General features: G+C 42.1%; 1 protein-coding gene across 1 annotated transcript; it reads right to left on the reverse strand.

Annotated features, from left to right (window-relative positions):
• Window positions 1-11,297: 11,297 nt before the first annotated feature.
• Window positions 11,298-16,138, reverse strand: LOC120667883. The gene is made up of 4 exons (XM_039947873.1): window positions 15,583-16,138; window positions 15,324-15,465; window positions 12,023-12,083; window positions 11,298-11,927 (listed from the first exon to the last, which is right to left on the reverse strand). Exons 1-4 carry the CDS (start codon window positions 16,136-16,138, stop codon window positions 11,298-11,300), a joined length of 1,389 nt encoding a protein of 462 aa, XP_039803807.1.
• Between the last annotated feature and the right edge of the window lie 7,184 nt (window positions 16,139-23,322).

Raw genomic sequence — 23,322 nt, forward strand, 5'->3', positions numbered from 1 at the left:
CATCATCGGATGAGCTTTCACGATGGTCTTCTTCTTCATTGCCTGAGCTTGATTCTTGCTTGATCATCTTGAGCTTGCGGGGCTTGTTGGCCTTGGTTTTGAGAGCGATTGACTTGCTTGTAGTTGGCTCTTCAGACATACCAAGGATACCCATTTCATGAGCGCGAATTTCGCCCACAAGCTTTCCCACTTCCATCATATCAAGATTCTCCTTTTGAAGCATAGCATTGATAATGTTATACTTGGGCTTCGGAAGGAGCATTAGAATCTTGCGGTTGATGGAGCCGCTGTCAATTTTAGAAACTTCAAGAGCATTAATGTCCTTGACAATAACATTCAAGCGAGAATACATATCATTGCAATTTTCATGAGCTAGCATCTTAAAGGAATCATACTTAGCTCTAAACAAGTGATATTTTTGTTCACGAACTTTTGTGGACCCTTCATGAATTTCAATTAGTTCTTTCCAAATATCACTTGCTAAGTCCATGCCATTTACTCTAGCAAAGACTTCCTCACTAATGGCTTCGAAAATTGCATTTCTAGCCTTAGCATTCCACTTTAATTGTTCCGAAGTGGGAGTTCCAGTGAACCCGGTCTTAGTTTCTAACCACACTTCGGGGGCAATCGCATCAAGGTATGCGGCCATGCGAACTTTCCAATAGGCAAAGTTCTTGCCTTCGAAGTGAGGCGGCGAACCACCCATCTTGGCCATAGCTCTAGGCGGTGAAGCCTAATGATCCAAGTGAGCAACGAGGCTCTGATACCAATTATAAGGATCGATGGACCAAGAGGGGGGGTGAATTGGGCCCTTTTCAAATTTCTAAAACAATTAAAACAACCTTAACCTATGCAATGCTAGTAAGGCTCAATTCAACAACCGGCTAACTAAGCAAACAACACAAGCTAACAAAGATACAACAAGAAATGAAACTAAGCAAGGTAGAGCTAAGTTATGATCTCTAAGGTCAAGCACATGAATAATTGCATGAAAGTAAGTGCTTGAAATGAAAGAGTGGGCAAGAGACAACCGGATTTTTTCCCGTGGTGTCAATGTGTTGGCACACACCCCTAATCCACGTTGTGACACTCACTAAGAGTCTTGTCACCTCCCATGTCACCGAGACTTGGGCGCTCACTAAGAGTCTCCGTTCACCATCCCGGCGTGGTGGAGCTCAAGCCACGTACAAACTTCTTCAGGCTCCCACAATCCTTGGCAAGCTCCGGAAGAAATACCTTCAATCACCAAGATCGCCTAGGTGCTGCCAATTACCAAGAGTAAAAAGCTAGGGCCTTCACTTGAGCAAGAACCGATCACCAAGAACGGATGCACACAAGCTTCTCTCTACTCAAGTCCTTAGTCTTGCTTCTTGAATGATTGAATGAACAAATGTGTGGAAGATGAAGCTCAAGGTGGCTCTCAACAATAGTATAATGTATGAATGTTGCCTGGTGTCAAGAGAGAGCAAAATGACCCATTGGAGGGGTATATATAGGCAGCTCACACGAATAGAGCCGTTGGAGAAAAGCTGCCAGAAAAGTACGTAACGCCGGTTAATCCGACAATCCTCCAATTGTCAGCGTTGGTTTAACCGATGAATGCAAACTGCCCCTTTTGGAAACTAGCCGTTACAACTCGGGCAGATTAACCGACGTATCATCGGTTTAACCGGTGAGTGTAGTTGTCCACTGATCAACTGAAAACCAACTCTCTGGACAATGGCACCGACGTTAACTCAAATCCATAGTCGGTTTAACCGGTGAGTATAACTTCTGAAATCCCTGAAAAAACAAACTCACTGGACAAATGCACCGACGTTGATTTCAAATATCGTCGATTTAACCGGTGTATATAACCTTGAAACACACTGGAAAACCAACCTTCTGGACAACTACACCGATGTTAAATTCAAATATCATCGGTTTAACCGGTGTAAGTACTTGTCCAGACTCTGCTAACTGCGTTTAACCGACGTATAGAAAAATGGAGTCGTCGGTTAAACCAGTGTATAGACTTTTTCTGATTTTGCTTTTTCTGATTTGAGTCTTGAATGAAATCCAAATATTTTTGAGATATAAGTTGAAAACCACTTATTTGAACTTCTTAGAACCTGAGTGACCATAGTGTGCATCCATTTTTAATTGACCATGTCCATGCTCAAGTTACTTGGCCTTAACCCCTCTTAATAGTGCGATCACTACAAAACTATAAAACCTATACTAACCTAAGTGTCCTTCTCAACCTTACGACACTTAGGACTAGAAAGATCCTTAGTCTTGATATATATTGAGTTGAATACCGAGATCGCCTTTTTGAATAATGAAATTGAGGGGCCTCTTTAACATATGACCAAATGAGCAATAATGGTTCATTAAGCTGCATAAACTCATTAGTCACAATAACAGTTGTCATTAATCACCGAAACATACCTAGAGGGCCTAGATGCTTACAAAGGGCCATGAGGGGGTTGTGGAGATAGCCTTGGTGGACGGCTCTGAGATGTCATCCTTGTCCGAGCCCAGCCCTTTCCATAGCAAGCGCCGGCCGCCACGGTTGAAGGCCATAAAAAGGTATTCAAAGTCCCATAGGATGGGTCCCAGTGTGCGCAAGAACTCGACACCGAGGATGACTTCGAACCTGACGAGGTCGATGCCGAAACAGGTGATGGTGCACTCCTCCATTCCAATGGTGACGGTGACGCCTCGAGCTACCCCATGGCAGGGTACTCAGTCACAATTGGCGACTAGAACCCGAATGGTCAGGTGTGGCACTGTCACCAACTGTAGGCGGCGCATGAGCTCTGCGTCGATGAAGTTATGGGCTATGTTGCACCGATTTCGACACGTGTGTCGGACACGATACATGTCGGACACAGTGATTCACCATTTTCCAAAAAATGGCGACACGGCGACACGGCATATATGATTTCTTCAGCCAGCAATTAAACAACATGGAAGTTCTAAAATTTGGCCCAACAACCCACAATGCCAAGGCCCTCCCTCAGCTCGTCCCCACCCCCCCCCCCCCCCGCACACTCACAAGGGCGCCGCCACCTCCTAATCTCTCGATTTGTCCCACTCGCACAACTCACCGCTGCTTCCTCCATATCTCCCATGCTCTGTGGGCTACCGTCATCCCCTCCTTCTCTCCCGTAGGCCAGCTCCGAGCAGGACGCTCCGACTCCCGCTCGCTGTTTGCCCGCTTCCCGCCCCCCTGCTCGCAGTCGCAGGCCAGTGCCGGCGGTGCATCGATCTGAGCGGGCGAGCAGCAAGCCGGCACCAGCAGCACATCAATCTGAAGAGTGGATCCCCGCCACTGCACTACGGCCCCTCCTAGACGCTGTCCACTCCGAGGACGCCGGTGCCGCCGCCACCTCTACCTCGCTCGCCGTGCTCTACGAGGTCATGTCCCTCACGGGGCCCACCTTCCTGGGCGCTTTGCTTACGGAGGTCATCGACACTGTCGCCAGCTGCCATCTGAGATGCATCGACGCTGTGTCCATGGAGTATTGACGATTAAATATGTTTATTTTTATAGTTGAATTTGCCAATACTCTGCCGATACGTATCGGCGACGTGTCGGTGGCGTGTCGCTGTCGGACACGGTATCAAACACCGACACGCCGGTTTGCTGTCGTGTCGGTGCTACAGTGGTTATGGGTGGAGCCGCAGTCGAGTAAGGCCACCAAGCAGCACTCATGGATGGACACCGGAAGGCGCATGGTGTTGTCCATCCGAATCCCTGTGAGGGCATGCAGGGAGACGGTGGGCTGAGCGGCTGCCATGGATTCATCGTTCTACGCGATCGTATCCTTGGGTGGGGCAGCAGTGTCCATGATGTCGGATTGGCTGCCATAGTCGATATAGTTGGCGGACTCCAAATAAAACAGCCTTTGACATTGATGGCCCTCATATGGTTCATCACAGTTGTACCAGAGTCCTTGACTACGCCGCTCCAACCGTCCCTCGTCCTGCTCGAAAGCATAGTACCACATCTGAGCTGCGCCAATCAGATGGTACAATGCGAGCCAAGTACGATCGGACGCCGGGGTGCGCTGGTCGCGGAAGAACTGCTCGCAGTGGTTGAGCCAGTTCAAGGGACCCACGGCGTCATCGTACTTGGCAAATCCAGCTTGCAGTAGTGCGGCGGGTGGGACCCTACGCTGTTGTGCATGGAGTACCCCGGTGCGCAGTCCAGGAGGGTCGCCTCGTCCGGCCAATCTCAGCCAGCAGGGCTGCCGCTGTGGAGTGGAAGTCCGTTTGGAACGCCGCCGAATGCAGCACCATGTGGCGCCATTGGTCCTCCGGAATTTGGCGCGGACGTGAGGGTCGGTTGGACGCTCAACATGGTGAATACCGGCCCTGTCGACTTCAAGACGGAGTCCGGTATTGAGGATGGAGATGGCGGTATGCTCATCAGATGGATCGGAACAGGTCCTGTTGACGGCGTCGGCTGTGGTGGCCACGTAGTAGATCCAAAGCCTGGCATCCCATAAGGAAACCCTGGTGGCATGGAGGGTTGGGGTGATGGTGTTGCCTGCATGGCCGCCAGGCGGCCGTAGATGTTGCGGACAGCTAGGGAGAGATCCTTGATCGCCTGGAGGAGTGGATCGGGCGCTGCTCCTGAAGCAGCAGCAGGCGCGGTGAACTGCATCTATGGCGGCGGCGGCGCGGTGAATGTCGCCACGACAGATGAAGGGGGCTGAAGTAGGGTGGGAGGAGCACCTGACATCGCTAATACCAGAATAGTAAGAACTCCAGATCAGCTACGTAGATTGTACGAGTGTGTGGGTGGAGGGCGAGAGTTAGGGGAACATGGCGTCGGCGAGACGCCGTCGCGCGTTGCATGGAGCAATGAGGGGGGTAAGGGAGGTGGCTAGGGCTCCCCACCATTTATAACCCTCAAGGATTTTACCAATGAAAAGGTCAAAAACAGAAAACTATTAAGCCTTCAAGCCTGCTACTCAACATGGCTCATCTAGCCACTTTTATGGCGCTTGGCATACGTAATGCCGGTCATAGCATTACCATACAGCTCATGGTAGTAGCAGGTTGCTATATTAATTTCCACCGTTAACACTGAGCACAATTGGTTAGATTCTCAAAAGTTTTGGGGCACTTATTCAGAGGATAGTCACAACTCAATGTTCCTGGGCCAATGCAGTCAAGAATGGGGTTGAGAAACGCTGGTTAAACCTACTTGCAAGACATTTTTTACAAGCAGAAAATGTCCCTACGTTCAGTGGCAGAAATCCGTATTGAGTGAGGGGGGTGCAATCAATTACTGCTCATTGACTTAAACTACCGATGGACAACTGTGCTACACATCTTAAAGAAATTTCCCATGACCATGGGGTTCCAATACCCCACGTCTGTCGCCTCTACATAGGTCTATCAGTGCCTACGTTCCAGTGACAGGGACCACATTCCAAGGAACGCTGCCTTTGACCACGTTTCCTATGACTAGGCAGATTTAGTATTTGTATTACTAGTCAACTCACTATCTTAGCATTAGGAGATCATGTAGTTCATCATCAACAACAACAACATAGATTTTTATCCAAGCGAGTTGGGGTAGGTTAGAGATGAAACCCAAAGACACAAAGATCACGTAGTTCATATTACTATTAATTTTTTTTGTTATTAATGAACGACATACTAAGAAGTCAGTGCCCTTATGTATGCTGTTATTTTCTTGAGTAATGCAAATGCTACAGTTTATGGCTGAAGAGAGTGATATATAATTCCATATGGTCAGAGAAGGAGCATTGGCTTACCTTGTTCTCTGAAAATTTCAAGTCAAACTGTCTCAGCCTAACAAGTATCATTTCACTTGCAGACATTTTGAAAAGCATAGCGACGATTAAGTGCTTAAGCATTTTTCTTGCCATTATGTCACTGCTGATACAAAAATGTACTATGAAAGATACGGATGAGTTTTTTTTTCTTAAGAGTGCCACATGTTACATGTACACTAGTAAGTCACCTGGTCTGTGTTAATATGTGATTAAGTCCCATCCTATCATCGTTTTTGTATCAAAGTATTGCCTTTTAGTTCTTAAAGTTTATACGTATCATCTTTTTTGGGGGAAAACTAGGATTGTTACCATATTATGCTTTTACAGCATATTATATTACAGAGCTCGGAGGACCAGCATATTATGTGATTATTGCATACCTTGAACTCTGGATGAGGATACACATGGTTGGCATCATAATTCTCAGGGTCATTGCTTCACTTATATTCAATTCTTTTGTATAAGATACTAATGTGTATAATAAAGAAACATTGGGAATTATAGTCCCCTATGATGAATAAGATCTTCCTTTGGCTTTTCTGTAAGAGTTCCTTTCTGACAACAATTGTCCCCTATGATGAATAATTAGATACAGACTAGTCTATCAACTCGTGCTCCCGCACGGGCTAATTAGAATTAATATAAGAATAAGGTTAATAATTATAATTAGCTATCTCATATCATTTTCATCTATTAAATATTCTAACACATACTCTAAAATATATATTTTCATTATTTAGTTACAATAGATTTTATTTTGTGCACCTCCATATATATTCACTATATATCTAGTTAAACTATTTGTTTGTGAATTGATATTCTTATCTCTTCCATCATACATGAATATATGGTGACATATATCGTGGGTATTATTTTTATATAAATAATAATATAAATAATATAATAATAATAATAATAGAAATAATAGAAATAATAATTTTAGAATTTTATATTGGTGCACTTTAATATATTATTATAATTATATAATTTTGATTCAGATGAGTAATTTAACTTGTAATAATAATGACATAATTGGATAATTTATATGCAAATTTAGGGGGTATTTGTATTATTTTTATAATGACATAGGTGGGTAATTTACACAAAGATTAGAGGGGTACTTTAGATTTTTATAATGGCTGAGTTGGGTAATTTAGATATATATTTAGGGGGTTACTTTAGTCTATTTTCATAATGACAGAGATGGGTAACTTATTAAAAAATATAACAGATCCGATGGTTATTATAATTAGAGTTGTTGGAATGATGGCTGGATGTTTCTGATTTTTGTGAGAATTTGTAGGATTTCTCTATTTTTCCAGAGTATCCACCTAGAATCCTAGGTGGCTTCATGTGAAGACTCCAAAGAGCCTCCAATTAGTTTTAGAATTTTATATTAGTGCACTTTAATATATTGTTATAATTATATAATTTAGATTAAGATGAGTAATTTAACTTGTAATAATAATGACAAAATTGGATAATTTATATGCAAATTTAGGGGGGTATTTGTATTATTTTTATAATGGCATAGGTGGGTAATTTACACAAAGATTAGGGGTTACTTTAGATTTTTATAATGGCAGAGGTGGGTAATTTAGATACATGTTTAGAGGGTTACTTTAGTCTATTTTCATAATGACAGAGGTGGGTAATTTATTTGGAAAGATAACTGATCCGATGGTTATTATAATTAGAGTTGTTGGATTGATTGCTGGGTGTTTCTGATTTTTGTGAGAATTTGTAGGATTTCTCTATTTTTACAGAGTATCCATTTAGGATCCTAGGTGGTTTTACGTGAAGACTTCAAAGGAGCCTTCAATTAATAATAGTAAGATACTGCTATCATGTGTAATGCACCAGAAATTGTAGGTTTTCTTTCTACTTCAATGCCCTTACAGCAAATTTCCAAGGGAATATTTTAACTTCAAATTTATAATGGCGTACCAGAAGCTTAGTTAATATAATGCATAACTGTATTCACATTCGCCATTCAGGTCTCTCCTTTTTTCTCCAGAATTGTCCAATAATTAGCTTAACAGAACGAAGGAAGGCAAATGACTCAATAATGCATTCAAACCAAGGCAAAACCGCATGACGCTAGCTACACCGAAAGAATCCCCCTATCTAATCCAATTAATTAACACAGAAAATCCAGAAAACGAAGGCATTTTTTTCCCAAGGCGTGATTACCTGGTAGAAGGGCGGTCGGAGGGGCTCGAAGGCCCGATGCAGATGGAGCAATAGAGCCTATTCGGGTAGATCTGCACACCAATCCCCCTCCAGGCTCCAGCCACTCCCTTCAGCCCTCACCGCCCCCGCCACCACGCTTCCCTACGACTCTCAGCCCTGGATCGCCACTGATCGAGCCTTCAGGGGGTCCTTCACCAGCCGCAGCCTCGGATGGGCCCTCTTCGCGTTTTCCGTTTTTTTTACATCTCAATACTTTAAGTACAAGTTGTAGTATCTGAACTTCACGCACCAACTCACACCACACTCACACACACACCCCCTCTAGTGCGCTAGCTAGAAGTACAACCTATACTCGAGAACACACACGCGGCTGAGAGATACCCATGGTCATGTAGGCCATGGGCTTGACGGGCACGCCAAACTGACCATTGTGGGACATTTGTGCTTGAGGCCGAAGAAAACCTGGAAAAACTAGGCACCGGTGAGGCCCAGGAGTCAAACTCCCGACCCGCCGCTCGTACCACCCGCGCTACGCGTGCGTCCTCTTCGCGTTTTCCGTTTTCTCCTACGGAAGCGGCGACTGGAGGAGTGGAGGGTCAGCGGCAGCGGCAGTACTCACTTCTCGTTCTCTCAGAAATCCAACATAAAAGAGTTCAATGTGATTATGTGACAACGCCATTTTAAAGTAAAATGATTTGATTGAAAATGGATTCAAAAATTACGTAGTTACAGTTTCCATTTTTTAACCACTATTAAAAAATAATTTGTAGCAATGCCTTGACATTTTTAGAGGTGGCTCAAAATTTAACTCATTGCTACAAATAGAGCGAAGTTATTGTACCAATCGACCCGCCCATAAACCTCACCCGCCCCTAAAAATGAACTCTTTTTTAGCAGTGGGTGAGGGGGTGAACCGCCCCTAAAAATACCATTTGTAGGGTCGGGTCGCCCCCTCACCCGCCCCTACGAATGATTTTCAATTTTATTCTAGAAATTTATTTAATTCAAAAAATAGAAAAACACATAAAAAAGAGAAATTTTAGCATAAACCTATTATGATCTATAGAACTAGGAAAAAATATTAAAATTATATTTCAGCGTATAAAGTGATTAGGGATGTGAAAACCATTAAATTAGCTTTGAATTGTCTGAGATAGTAGAGTGAGTGAGTTATACATTATGATTTCACACTTTTAGCTATTACATACGCTAAAAATATGGTTTTGATATTTTTTCCTAGTTTTATAGATCACAATAGACTTATGCTAAAAATTTCACATTTTTATGTGTTTTGCTATTTTTTGAATTAAAAAAGCATCAAGAATAAAATTAAAAATCATTTGCAAGGATGGGTGGGGGCATCACCCGCCCCTAAAATTCATTTGTAGGGGCGGATGGAGGCATCACCCGACCCTACAAATTAATTTTAGATTTAATATAAAAGAATAACATACTCCATTGAAGTGATTGTGTAGTGTGGTGGTAAGGAAGGTTCGCGCGAGGCTTGAGGTAGACGGCTCAAATCCTGGTTTACGCAAGTGTGCATATATTTGCCATAAAAATTCTATCTATCTCGGTAGGATTATATTCGTCAAAAAATTCTATCTCGGTAGGATTGTGCTGATATTCGTCAAAAAAATTCTATCTCGGTAGGATAGGGGCTTCTGGTGGTGGCCGATTAGCAGGGATTTTTTTTATTTTGCTGTTTTCATTTTTTTTCTAATTTTTTCATGTCTCAAAAAATAATTTGTAAGGGCGGGTCATAGGCTCCCCCGCCCCTACAAATCGATTTGTAGGGGCGGGTGAGCCCATGATCCGCCCATAGAAATTAATTTTAGAGGGCGGATGTTTTACCCGCCCCTAAAAATGGTATTTTTAGCTGCGAAAATTAGAAGCAGCCGCACCCACCTCTAAAAATATATTTTTACCTGTCCCTGCAAATATTTTGTGTAGTAGTGAACGTTGACTTTGAAACTCATCTCTCGTCCCTTCACATCGTCAAATCTCTCTTTTATGTGTTTATATAGTCATAGTCATCGAAACCACTTAATCAGGTTTTTTTTAATTTTGTTTGAAACTCTTATGTTAACTTTTGAATCGAAACACTTGACTTGAAACATTGTTAGCACTTGCACCGTAAAAATATCAAGAAGTGATTATATAGGATTAATATAACTATAATTATAAAAAATAACGATATGTATGGTTGAGATTTGGTTCGGGTCGGTAGCGAGTCGCCAGCGGTGACTTCATCTTGAGGATCTGCTAGCTCAGCTTCTTGGAGATGCTCGTGAATGTAAAATTCCGTGCATGGAGTTATAAGGGTTAGTGTGCGTGTACATGTAAGCATCTGCGTATGTACTGTATTTCTTAAAGAAAGTGTAAACTGTACATGAGGCATGACTCACTAATTATCATTTATGCGGTATTTAGCATTGGTCAAGCCATCATGTCGCATATATGGCACGCACCATAACTAAACTTTTAACCATTCATGTAGTTATTTTTTTCGTAATTGTATGTATCAGTCCTATATAATTGACGAAAAGAAGTGAGTGATATATGTGACAATTATGTAAAGAGAAAGAAGCGTGTCAGCACTTAAACTACGGGCTTCTCCTTTTTTTTCATTATTTTCCTTGAACGAGTTTTATTTTTGTTTCTTAGCATGGCTTGCAGATCACATAAATGAACACAGCCCTCCTCTAAATCCTAGATGACAATATGACCACATAATTGATCATCGTATGGAGAGGTCGTTTGAGAAGTATCGTCACTAGCAACCTCTGTTTCTGTTTAATTGGTTACCTTTTCAAAGCACAATTGCACAAATATCAGGCTGAATCATCTATCTTGAGTGGATCAACAAAAATACCCTTGAGTAAAAATTTGTGATCACCAAGAAAAATGGCAGAAATTCTGGAAGATATTGGACGATTTCTGGGAGACATAGATTTGAACCTCGCCCAATTTTAGAAATACATTTTGACGATACATTGCTTATTTTGCATGTATCAGTGCTACTAAGATGCAGGTTAATTAGAAAATTTACTCATATAGATTGCGATGCAAATACAGCTATGTCATCTTCAAATCTCGCCCCGCAATTTTGATGACAACGCAGCAAATCCGGATCAAGACAAGGTACAGAGTGAACATTTGCATGTCATGGTAAAGAAAAGGGTAAAAGATTGCAGCAGAAAGGCTCGAATCAAGACCGGAAATACATTTCCTCGCCTTCTTTAGAGGCCTGGCACAGTGGCAATTCTTCGCGCTTGATTGCCAACCCTCATCAGACGCCTGCAGTCATCTTCCAGTGTTCACCCGATGCCCATTTTGGTCATACTCTTTGCACTCCAGATGAATCCGTATGGCTTCACTTCTTGGGTGCCACGCAGACTCTATGCTGGGCCCGTGACCACATTTGACATGCATAACCAGGGAGATCTCTTCAAGGCATCCAAGGTGCTGGATCCCAGCAACTGGACTGCCCTCTTGCGGCTCCACTGCACCCTGTCCACAACCATCGAGTGCTATCCTCAGAGCCTGTAGCCTCGGCATTGCGGCCGGCTCAAAGGTCACACGTGATAGCTCACACCAGAAATGAAATTTCTTCAGGCTGGGGAATGTGTTGGACTGGACAATGGTGTTTCTCTCTGGGATTGTTTTAGCCTCTAGGAACAGGTGCATGAGGCAGGGCAGCTGTGCAAGAACCAGGAAGTCATCGCGCCTGAGCTCCTGGACTGTTAGTTTCTTCAAATTTTCCAGTCTGTCGGCATGCACCATCCAATCTGGGACCTTGGGCAGTGGCAACTTGGGCAGCCAAAGCCTCTGCAGATTCCCTGGGCGTGTGAAGCATTTGTCCCAGAACTGTGTTGGGGTTGCACTGGAGTCACAGCCGACAATGTCTAGGTCGCGGAGGTTGCTGCTCCCAAGCTTGTCAAGAGAGGTTGCCAGGATGTCAAACTTTACTACTTTAGTAGTCTTGTGTCAGGATTATCCTGCACACCAAATGGCCTGGAGTAAGATACACTGAGCTCCCTTAGATTGGCCAACTCGCCGAGGTCTCTGATGCAGTCTTCAGCATTTGTCCTGACATCAAAATGAAACAGAGTGCGTAGGTTGCACAGTTTGCTAAGCCCATTTCTTAGAACTACACCATGTCCAAAAATTGAGAGACTAAGGTGCCTCAACGATGACAGGGAAGTAAAATCCGATGATTGGTGACTGGGATACAACTTTCCCCGTGATATGTCAAGGGTCATCAGATGCTCCAGTTTCCCAAATTTTTCTGGCAGCTCCAAACGAAAGCCTCTGACCTTCAGGTACCTCAGAAGAAATAGGTGATTTATAGCAGATAAAGCAAAGCATACAGATTCTGGCGCTGCATATGAGCCATGGTCGATGTCCAAAACTCTCAAGTGCTCAAACTTCGAAAGTAGAGGCGTATAATCAACTGCAGGGAAGGAATTATATGACCGAACTTGTGAAAGACTCATCTTCTCCAGTACCAGGGCTATGTTACTGTTATTGGACTGATGACTTATCTGACGAACTTGTGATGCTCCATTATTCATTTTAAATTGCCTATCAATTATGGTGGTGAAGTTTTCCTCACTACACTTCAATATGATTAGAACAAGCATTAGATCATGAACTCGACATGACCACTCCTCATCGGAATCATCAAAGAAAGGTTGGATCATACTTCTGTTGACAAGTTCATTAAAACAGTTCTCAGCAACTTCCTCAAGATCTAAACCATGCTTTTCCCGAATAAATCCTTCAGCTATCCATTTTCTCACCAAATCAAACTTTCCAATTGCATGATCTTCTGGGTATGCACCAAGGTATAGTAAGCATGTTTTGAGTTCATGTGATAGATCATTGTAGCTGAGATTTAGCACATGTCTCATCCATTCCAGTGTAGGGTTTGTGTCCAGCGCATAGCCCAGTGAATTACATATCTTCTCCCAAGTCGCAACATGCAGGCTCTGGTTAGCCAAAAGGCTTGCAATACTAGTAATTGCCAATGGTACACCTTTACATTTCTTTAACATGTCGTCTGAAATTTCTCTAAATTGCTCAGGACAACCATCCCCGGTACCAAATATCCTATTGAAGAAAAGCCTCCTTGAGTGTAGCTCATCAAGGCATTGCATCTGGTATGTGTGGCGATGATAAGGAAAGCAACAGGCTATAGCAACATCTTGAATACGCGTAGTGGTAAGAACTCTGCTACCATTATTATTTTCTACAAAAGCACATTTAATAGTGTCCCATGCCGGGATGCTCCACAAGTCATCAATTATAATAAGATATCTGCAAAATAATTTACGACTTCATTAGCACAACATAGATTCTTCACCGATACTCTTTAAAATTGTGGCTGCTATGCAAGCAATATTGATCAATAGGGGTATAATACTGGGATATGATTATGAAGGTTGTGGATTCGGAATTAAAGAATTTATCCCATTCCCATGTTTGGTTGTCTGGAATTGGATTTGGGGAAAAGATTGAAAAATTGACTAAAGCACCATCATATCACTATCCTAGTTCCCCTTATTTCCCAAAACTAGAGTCCAAAATTTGGAAGAGATTTATGTAAACAATCATATCCCATATCCCACCCCTCATTTTCCTATATCCAAACATCACTTTAGAGTAGTTCTTGTTAGTATTGGCTTTATGTTTTAATACTCCATTTGGATGGGTGAAACCATTCTAGCACTACTACAAAAACAATTTGTAGAAGCACCATGATTTATTTTAGGAGTGGAATGAAGAGTTTATGTGCCCTTATTATCTTCTTGGTGCCCTGTGGTAGTAGCAGATTCGCTCTTAAAATTTGATTTATAGCTTCGATTCATGTTGTGGTCCACTCCTCATATATCATTGATATTTTCAAGGGTGGACCAAAACACGGACCTACCCTATCAACGGACCGATTTTCTAGGGGGTGGGCCTCTCCTTATGGACCTCTAGAAATGGACTTCTAGGGGTTGTTCATAAGTAGGCCCACCCCAAGAAATAAATTCGTAACTTTTTCATATGATCTCGGATGAATACACACTTTTATGTCAAAATTATAGATCTTGGTGATATCTAAAACTTCATAGTTGATAGCTATTTCATTTGAGATTGTTTAATTGTTCAAAAACTATTATAGGTTCTTATATTTTTAGATTTCAAATTTTTAAAAATTTTAAAATGATCACGGATGCAGACAAGCATTATATCAAATTTTTAGTACTAATAGAGATCTAAAACTTAGTTGATTTTTTTATTTGATACGTTTAGGATTCCAAATATTCAAAATAAATTTATGCAAAGTTAATACATAAGAATAGCATATGGCATGTTGTCTGTTGTAGTGGCGAGGAATGTTCACATGAGGTTACATGTCAAATGTTAGAACTCACCTTAACACACATGCATATTATTGCATATGGAAATCTAATGACCTGTGACCATGTTGTGCAACATTGGTGGTTACTTGTGTACAATATTTTTTATTTTCTAGTTATTCTGATATTTTTCTGATTTATTGAAGTTAATTTTTAGGAGAAGTTCATGTTATGGTCCCTCCCCAACAATTGATTTCTAGGTGGGGATCATGTTGCAATCCGCTCCTAATAATTTATTTCCAAGGGCGGTAGCGGAACTGCCCTATCCAACTTTTAGCTCTGGAAAGTAGAAGCGGACCATGGAGCTGCCCTTACAAATACGGTTTTCATTGTCCCTACAATTTTTTTATGTAGTAGACTAGTAGTGTAGTTGAACAATAGTTGTATATGTAGTCATGTTCTAGTTAGTATTTTTGTGAATTAGTTGAATCAATATGTTAAAGTTTTTTGTTGTCGTAATTTACTTCCGTCTCCTCTTAGTCCATACGAGCATCCATTCCTTTCACATATTAAAAAAAGTTCCTATTGGAGCTTCAACTAGTTTACTAACACAAAGATTACATAACAACACAAACAACAAACTCTCACTATTGACAGCACCCCGGTTGGTCCAAACCATTGCTCTGCATGAACATCCGTTCTACACTAACATATATATTAGCTAGAGCCTGAGGTATTACACAGGTGTGGAATTTTGCATCAAACAAGGAATAGGAACTGATAGTGTTTATACAACTAAAGTGGCATATTATTATGTTTTCATAGAATTAAGTTTTATGCCCACGAGGTGTGACAGATAAATAATCAATCAACTGAGCAGAAATACTAAGATAATTTGATTAAAAAGCTTTGCTGGCTATACAAAGAAAAATCACAGCTACATGCAGTGCAAAGTAGTACAGAAAAAACTAATGCACAATACCTTTTATACATAATGTGTCCTCTGATGTTGTCAATCAATGTTTGTAAACTATCATCTGGATCACCCATGAATGCTCCAATTGCTGAAAGTATGTCCTTCAAAATCTTTGCTAGATTAGGCTTCTGTGACACAGAAACAAATGCTGTGCAGTGAAATTTGTCCTTAATTTTACAGAAAACCGAGTTAGCAAGTGTTGTCTTCCCAAGACCCCCAAACCCCACAATGGACAATATTTTGAGTTGTTGTAATGATCCTCTACCTTCAAATTCATCTCCAATTAACCAGTGAATGATAGTGTCCCTTGGACCATCCACTCCCACAAGTTGTTCATCATGTGCATATAATGAAGGTAGCCGGGGATCAATTTCCATTGTTCTAGGGTTAGATGGCCCCTCATCTAGTTTATACCTTTTACGCCATTCACTCTCCTGCACAACACGGTCCTTAAGTTGTTGAATTTGTTTCGAGACTCGGTGGCACACCCAAAGTTTCTTAAACATTGTAGTTGCTTCATGGACCAAGCCAGCCTTCTCATCATTATTACCGAGATGATGCATGAAGATGTCAATGCAATCTTCAATATCATAAGATAGCTCACGCACCTTGTTCCTCCACACATGTGTTTGAATATCAAGATCATCCATGTTTGCGAGCTTGTGCAACAGAGCATTCATGTAGCTCAACTCATGTTTGAGAAATTCTATCTCCTTACGGATCCCACTGAACAAATTGAATTCATAGCTGAGCTGCTTGAAAAGCTTGGAGAGCAATGAATTCATTGCTCCCGTTGCAGTGCTCACCATCACCCCCTCCATCCCCACAACAGTTTTCTAGCTCTCCTCCGTAGAGTTTGGCAAAAAAATTTAGTGTAGTGTCGTATGGAAGTGACAAGATGTTGTTCTACTTATGGTGTTCTTCCAGCTATCCGTTTCCGAAATTTCCTAGCAGGAATGCATGAATGCTTTGCACATGGTACAAACTTTCTTTGCATTGGCCGGTCAAATGAAGGACGATCTAGCATGGAAAAACAAATAGTTTTACTACTATGTATAGTAAGTAAGTAAAAAGGCAATCATTGTTGGATACGAAAGTAACAATGTGAATTGATACTGAAGCAATTAAGAAATCACAGCACATAACAAATGTGTGCGGAAATTTTAGTGGCCTTCACCTTTTGCCTCCACTGGGAGTGAGTATGGGAGAAAACGCATGCAGACATGCAGATAGTGGATCCATATTATAGAGTAATGCAGCACACAGAATTGGAGCTTTACCTGCCTTAGGACGTATTTTAGTTCAGCTTGCAGTTGCTAGATTCACAATCCAAAACTTAAATAGACACCCAGATTGTAATACCAATATACCGTATACAATAGCTAGTCAGATTAATTAACCTGGCTACTAGTTGCTTTTCACAATCTGCAGCTGAAACAAACATCGCTTTCTATTATTGTGATACATCCACTGCTACAGCACTCAGAGGCATGCATCAGCTACCCAGCGGCTGGTACCACACTGCTACCATTTCCCCCCTATGCGGAGGAGAAGCTGTTGTAAGAAACATAGCCCCATTTAGGCCATAACTGTGACTTTTTGGTGATTGTCTGACAACATGATCTTTGGGAGTAAGTAAGTTTGTCAAGTGAATTATCTTAGGTCCCATGGATGAAACACAAGTCCTAGTAAAGCAAGAAACGAAGAAAGAACTCAAATAAGTATTGCAACTAGGGTTGGTGCATGGAAGAATTGCAACTACGATCAAGTGAAGGAAAAACTTCAGTGCCGGATGAACCGACGGAAGGCGTCGGTTGAACCGACAAAACATCGGTTGATTACTCAGAATGCACGTGTGGCGACAGAAGCGGTTTTGGGAGAAATTTTTTCAGCACCGGTTGAACCAACGGGTGTCAGTTCTTTGCGTTGGTGCAAATGATGCAAGCAAAAGTTAGCCTAGCAGAAGGGGATCCAAAGGCTAGCATGCATGCCTAGAGTAATCGGTTAAATCTATGGTGTCTACCAGTTTAACCAACGCTTTAAGCTTTTTCAGGAGATGGTAGCTAGGTATCGGCTATGTCCGAGTTCCTAGCCTATATAAGCCATCCTCCAGGCCATTTGAGGTTGCTGTAGTTCAGATGAAAATAATAGATACTGAACAAGACCTTCAAGCCACCCCTAGTGTTAATTGATCACATCCGGAGGCTTTAGTACATGCTTTGAGAGTGTTAGTACTAGGTTACACCTAGAGTGAGTGAGATAAAAAGGTGTTTCTGCCTTTGTATTTGGTTCTAGGGTGAACCAAATCTGTATTCTTGGTGTGCCAGCCCCTTGGAGCTTTAGTGGCTCGCCGGCAAGTCTTCGACCCTCTGGCTTAGTGTGGAGCGGCAACGACAACTTTGTGTGGGAGACGTGCACTACTACAATAATCTTAAGGAAGGCAAAAATGATTAATCGGGACGTTTTTTGCAACCTCCTCAGATTAAAGGTCATGGTAAATTACCTATTTTCCGAGGCGTATTGCTGCCCGCCTCGGTTAATCAAATAAAAAATTAAAACAAAAGAAAAAGCCCGTCAATGAGCCCGCTGAGCGCGTCGACGAGCTCACGCGCCACCGTAGCCACCCGTGCCTACTGCCTCTGGATCTGCTCCCTGTGCCTGCTCGTGTGCCACCACCGTAGCTCCCCACGTCTGCTTGTGTGCGCCGGCTTCCCCGTGAGCCGCCACCGCCGCTCCCCTTGATCTACTACCCTATGGTGTCAAGGCATTCATGCCTGTGAGGGAAGAGAGGGGAGGCGAGGTTAGGGGCAGCAGGCAGAACTTGGGGAGGAGAGGAATGAGTGTGAGAAACCCTAAAGTTTTGTATTATATGTGTGCTCGCAATTGAGCCTTTCAGGCTAGCGGCTGAGCCTGAGTTATCGAGACAGTTGAGTTACAATGCCCGGCTCAGTTTAATTAAGACGGTTACGTTAAAATGACCACCTCGGTCAATATATATTAATTGTGGCGGGCATTTTAGGAGTGCCCGCCTCGGTTGATATATTTTGCGCACTCCAAAAAATCTGTTGATCCATGACGATTAAATTTCGTCACAGATTACTAAAAAACCGTCACAAAACAGTATCTATGACGATCTCAAATTGCGTCATGTATTGAGCGTCACAAATTACACCTCGTGACGTTCCTTAAAATTTCATCACAAATTGATTGATCTATGACATTTTGAAACCGTCATAAAATGTCCCAGGGCCCCTAAAGCCCAACCCAAGCCCGTTTTCTATGACAAAAAAAAGTCACAAACAGTATAATTTTGTCATGAATTCAATTGCCATGTCACACATTGATGACATGAAGGATGACATGACTGTTGACTTGGCGATGACATGGATAACAATGATGACGTGTAAATTGACTTGGTCAATGACATGGCCAGTGACATGGCAATGAGTGGTGCCAACGTGGCGGCTGATATGCACAATGACATTGCATTCGCAGTCCATTTATTAATAGGCCCATTTTAAAACTTGGGCCATTTTTTTCGGCCCATACAAGCTTCCGCACATCAATTTGGCCTAGCTTTCAACCCTTTTATTAGAATTGTCATTTCAGACCAGAAAACATACTAAAATATTCAGCCCATTTACCACAGCATAAAATCAAATATATCTCATTTACATTGAGAAAAGCACGTCAAAATAGCAAGTTACATGTTGTCATCTAGTATCAAAAGCAACACATCAAAAACAAAAATAGAAAAGGTCCAGCATTTGCCTCAAATTTTCCAATCTCTTCACAGGGCTTGTTCCTTGTTCCATTTCATCCTATCATGGAAAGAGCACATTGCCAAATAATTAATCAAAGGGCAATATTTGTGATGGAAAATACTGAAACTAGCTGAATTGTTTTAAGTATTCTGCAAGATAAGAAAATATGGGGACTTTGCTGGGCATAGATAACTCTAACTATAGAAGCACTTGAAGAAAAAAATATTTGTACCATCTGCGCAAAGATGGAATGAATTCAGACAAATCATATGTATAGAGTGTTTTGTATGAAAGGTATGCACTAGTCGATTATAAAGCACCGGAGCTCAAGCAGAAAAAATCACACCAAACTATCATATTAGTTCTAACTAGATGTGATATATCTGAACATGTTCAACAAGCAAATAGACAATAAGCTGTAACAGTATACTTTTTTTCTATGTTAGAAACTAAGTACGGCTCGATAGGAAATATAGCAGCAGTAACAGTATAAATTATTTAGACGAATGGTTCAGTTCTAGGACTTCCAATAATAGTACACTGGGCATACAGAACTATTGGAAAAAAAGCAAAGGCACTATTAGATCTTTCCAAACTGTTAATGGTTGTCATGCTTAACATATTTTCATTTTTAGGTTTTTCACTCTACTGAATGTGTATCAGAAGAAAAAAAAACAATCAGTTTACTTGCATCAAATTGGTTATCGGAATAAACAATAAATACGAGCTGCAAGAGACTACCGAATAGACAATTCCTCACTAAACCTGCTAATGGTTCAGAAGCCAAATTGAACGTGCCCAAACTATTCACTAAACCATAGAATGCAAAATAGTGCTTACAAATTCATTCAAAGCAAATGCTCGTATACAGAAAAGGCAACAAGATATTTGATGTGCTAATTGACATCCAGTTATCACAATCCATGATTTCAGCACTAGTACACAGAATTTTCATCAATCAATGTTTGGAGAAAGAAAATGCAGTAGTCTGGAAGCATTATACCTCGACGTGAGCATTGATGCTCCCGAGGGAAGAGTCGACAAGGAGCCAGGCAAGGGCAAGGGTGAGCAGTGCGGCACCGAAGGCCATGAAGAAGCTGCCCTCCCAGATGGTCAGCACATATGTGTAAGGACAAGAAAGGTTCAAATATTCAGAAACTTCTTACAGCATGTATTGGCAAATGTATTATTGAAGAGAAAAAAAAGGATTCAGTACAGTGGTGAATGAGCACTCATTCTCACAACTGAGTCCCAACCTATCTGTATTGGGCACTAGATATAGTGAGTTATAGTGGTGCCTGGAGGTAAAAGATACTTAACAGCATGTCGTAGGAGAACATAAAATGGGGCTCAACATGCTGGTAGTTAACTGTCCAGCAAAAATGAGCAGCACATTCAGACAATGCAGAACATGGTTGAGCACTTGACTTGAAATCAGTGACAAAGCCGACAGATGAGGGGAAGACAGGTTATTAGATTCAAGGCAACATGCTATCCAATAAAAAAACAATAAAAAAACAATGCTACTAACAGTCTTGCACTAGCCTAATGCAGATCTGAACAACAGGAAAAATGAAGCAACACCCCACATCCAGGGCTAATCACGTACTGAAGATCTGGCCAACAAGAAAAGTGCAGTCTAGAACAACTAGCAGTATGCAGCTATACAGATGTAACGGAGGAACAACTGCCTATCGCCCTTGGTCTCTTGGAATTACCTGCATAGATTGGAGCCAATGCAGCTCCCAGCACCACAGCCCCTCTGACTGGATCGGAGGGGGGACGCGCACCAGCATCGTCGTCGCGCAAGAGAGGGCCCCGTGCGCCGCAGCCATGGAAGGGGGCCTCCGCCCAGGATTGAAGCCGCCTGTGTCGGAGCTCCGCGAGTCGGGGGGGGCTGCGGAGCTCCGCACACCCGCCCTCGGGAGCTACGCACCGCCGCGTTCTGCCGTCGCTAGATCCACGAGACCCACCCACGGGGAGCGCCGATGACAGGGAGGACACCCCGGGCCCATAGACGATGGATCCGGGACAAGGGGCGTCGGATCTGGTGACTGGCCACCGGAAGCCGGCGAATGCGGCAGCCGGCATGTGCGACCTCACGACCTTGGTGCCGATGAGCAGGGGAAGTGGGGAAGAAGGGAGTGGAGGAAGGGGACAGGAGGAGCGCGCGGCCTCCAGTGGTGTGCTCTCCACAGATCCGGGCTTCACCGGCGTAGACGGAACCGCCGGCAGGCGACCGTCGCGGGCTGGCACCACTGGCCGCCGACGCCTCCATGGCGGCGGAGATGCGAGAAGGGGAGGTGGAGGCAAAGGAGGAGGTGGAGACTGGTGCGGTGGAGGCACGGAGCTAGGGTTTGCCAGCCTATTTAAGCATCTACACATCAATCTGAATCGTTGGATTTGAGATGAACGGACGGAAGAAGCTGGACTCTGATGGAAAACGGCCCAAGCTAACTTTTTGGCCCATTTAATGTCTTTATTTTTCTTTTTTGCTTTATTGCACTGTTGTGAAGTAATATATAAAAATAATTATTTTATATACATCAATATATTTTTTATATGTAATAGACTACATATAGGGTATTTTATAGAAGTTTCAAAAATTTTGGAACTGATTTATTATTTTCTATGTGTTAAATGAATTTCTTTACAGTTATCAAAATTAGTTCTAAATTGACTACATGTACATCTAATAGGATATGAAAAATTGTACAAAAACTATATTTGGGCTTCTATGTTTCATTGCAGACCATGTCCAAGAGATAGGTGAAAAAATTTCATTGCCTTCTAGGGACAATTCAAAATTCTTTTTCCAAAGTACTATATAATACTCACCATAATATCTAAATGTGATCCAAAAAATGTACAAATTGGTGTGGCAACATGTTTTTGGTTCATAAGCTTCCCAAAAAATAACGCCTAGCATCCCATGAATGAGAGCATAGCTCATTTATTTTCTTTTTAAGCCATACTGATAATTTAACTCCTTTTTAAGCCATACTAACTTAAAAAAAATAACGCCTAGCATCCCATGAATGAGAGCATAGCTCATTTATTTTATTTTTAAGCCATACTGATAATTTAACTAAAAAAATAACGCCTAGCATACCATGAATGAGAGCATAGCTTGAATAAGCATCAAATAAGAGAAGCAATAACTTGAAAAAGATGATGAATGTCAAAATATAGTCAAAATAACTATGACTATTTCTATGACATTAATGTTAAAATGTCATGTTTTGTGGGCTCAATTATGATGAATTCAATAAATCGTCACTAAATTTTGGGCCTAGGGCCCATACCTTGAAATTCATGATGAAAATCTGAAAATTGTCATGGATTGTGTGCAATTGTGACGCTGTTTAAAAATATCATAAAATTTTCGTCATAGATCACCACATTTCTTGTAGTGGCGAGACGGTTGTTGTAACCGCCTCGGTTAATAAAAATGACCGTATTTCTCCTGCCCATCTCCGAGGGCCTTTTTGAAGGTCACTGTTATGTTTTTCTGTAGTAGTGGTGGAGACCCCCTCCCTTGGTGGAGAAGCTCCTTAGTGGAGTCGGCACCAAGGTGACCGAAAACTTGGTGTGAGCCTTTGTGCCAAGTCATGAGGTGTCCCAAAAGATACCTAGTGACCAAGAAGCAATACTCTTAGTGAGTGCTTCAACAACATGGATTAATGGTGCCTTAGTGCCTACCGATACCATGGGGTAGATCCTCATGTCGAGAGTTTGCTTCTCCTTCATCACTTCCTTTACAATCTTTACAATTCCGCATTTCATACTTGCTCTTGCTCTTGTGTTGCTTTACTTTCTTAGAGTAGTTCCAAGTTAGGAGGACCATATGTTGCAAAACTTGTTTTGGGATGAGGGATTCACACTAGTTGAAACTTCAGATCAAAGGATGGTTGCTGCTATATAGAAGAGAGCTCCCCACATGATGGTTTCACATTGTCTTGCACAATGCATTACTAGACTTTTTGGATTTGTTCTTGCAAATTACTAAAAAAAAGTTACAATGAATTTGTGATGTATAACATGTGTATCTGTACATCCAGCAAATGACTTTAGAGATGAGGTGGATAAGCCCCCCCCCCCCCCCTCACTCCCTAATTTTATAGGTTGCATCCGCCAATGAACCCATTTATTAGACGCTACATCACCATCCACTAGGATTATCTATTTATGCCTTCCACCGATTTTCTGTGATGATGAGGTGGATAAGCCCCCCCCCCTAA

This window comes from Panicum virgatum, chromosome 3N (assembly GCF_016808335.1).
Source record: "Panicum virgatum strain AP13 chromosome 3N, P.virgatum_v5, whole genome shotgun sequence".
Lineage (NCBI taxonomy): Eukaryota > Viridiplantae > Streptophyta > Magnoliopsida > Poales > Poaceae > Panicum > Panicum virgatum.

Excerpts from the sequence above, each read along its gene's own strand:
- LOC120667883 (XM_039947873.1), bottom strand. The coding sequence starts at position 16,138 with ATGGAGGGGGTGATGGTGAGCACTGCAACGGGAGCAATGAATTCATTG. Across the intron at positions 15,466-15,582 it reads AATTGGAGATGAATTTGAAG|CATTTGTTTCTGTGTCACAG; the intron begins GTAGAGGATCAT and ends TTCACTGCACAG. Across the intron at positions 11,928-12,022 it reads CCAATCTAAGGGAGCTCAGT|CTTGGGAGCAGCAACCTCCG; the intron begins GTATCTTACTCC and ends TCTCTTGACAAG.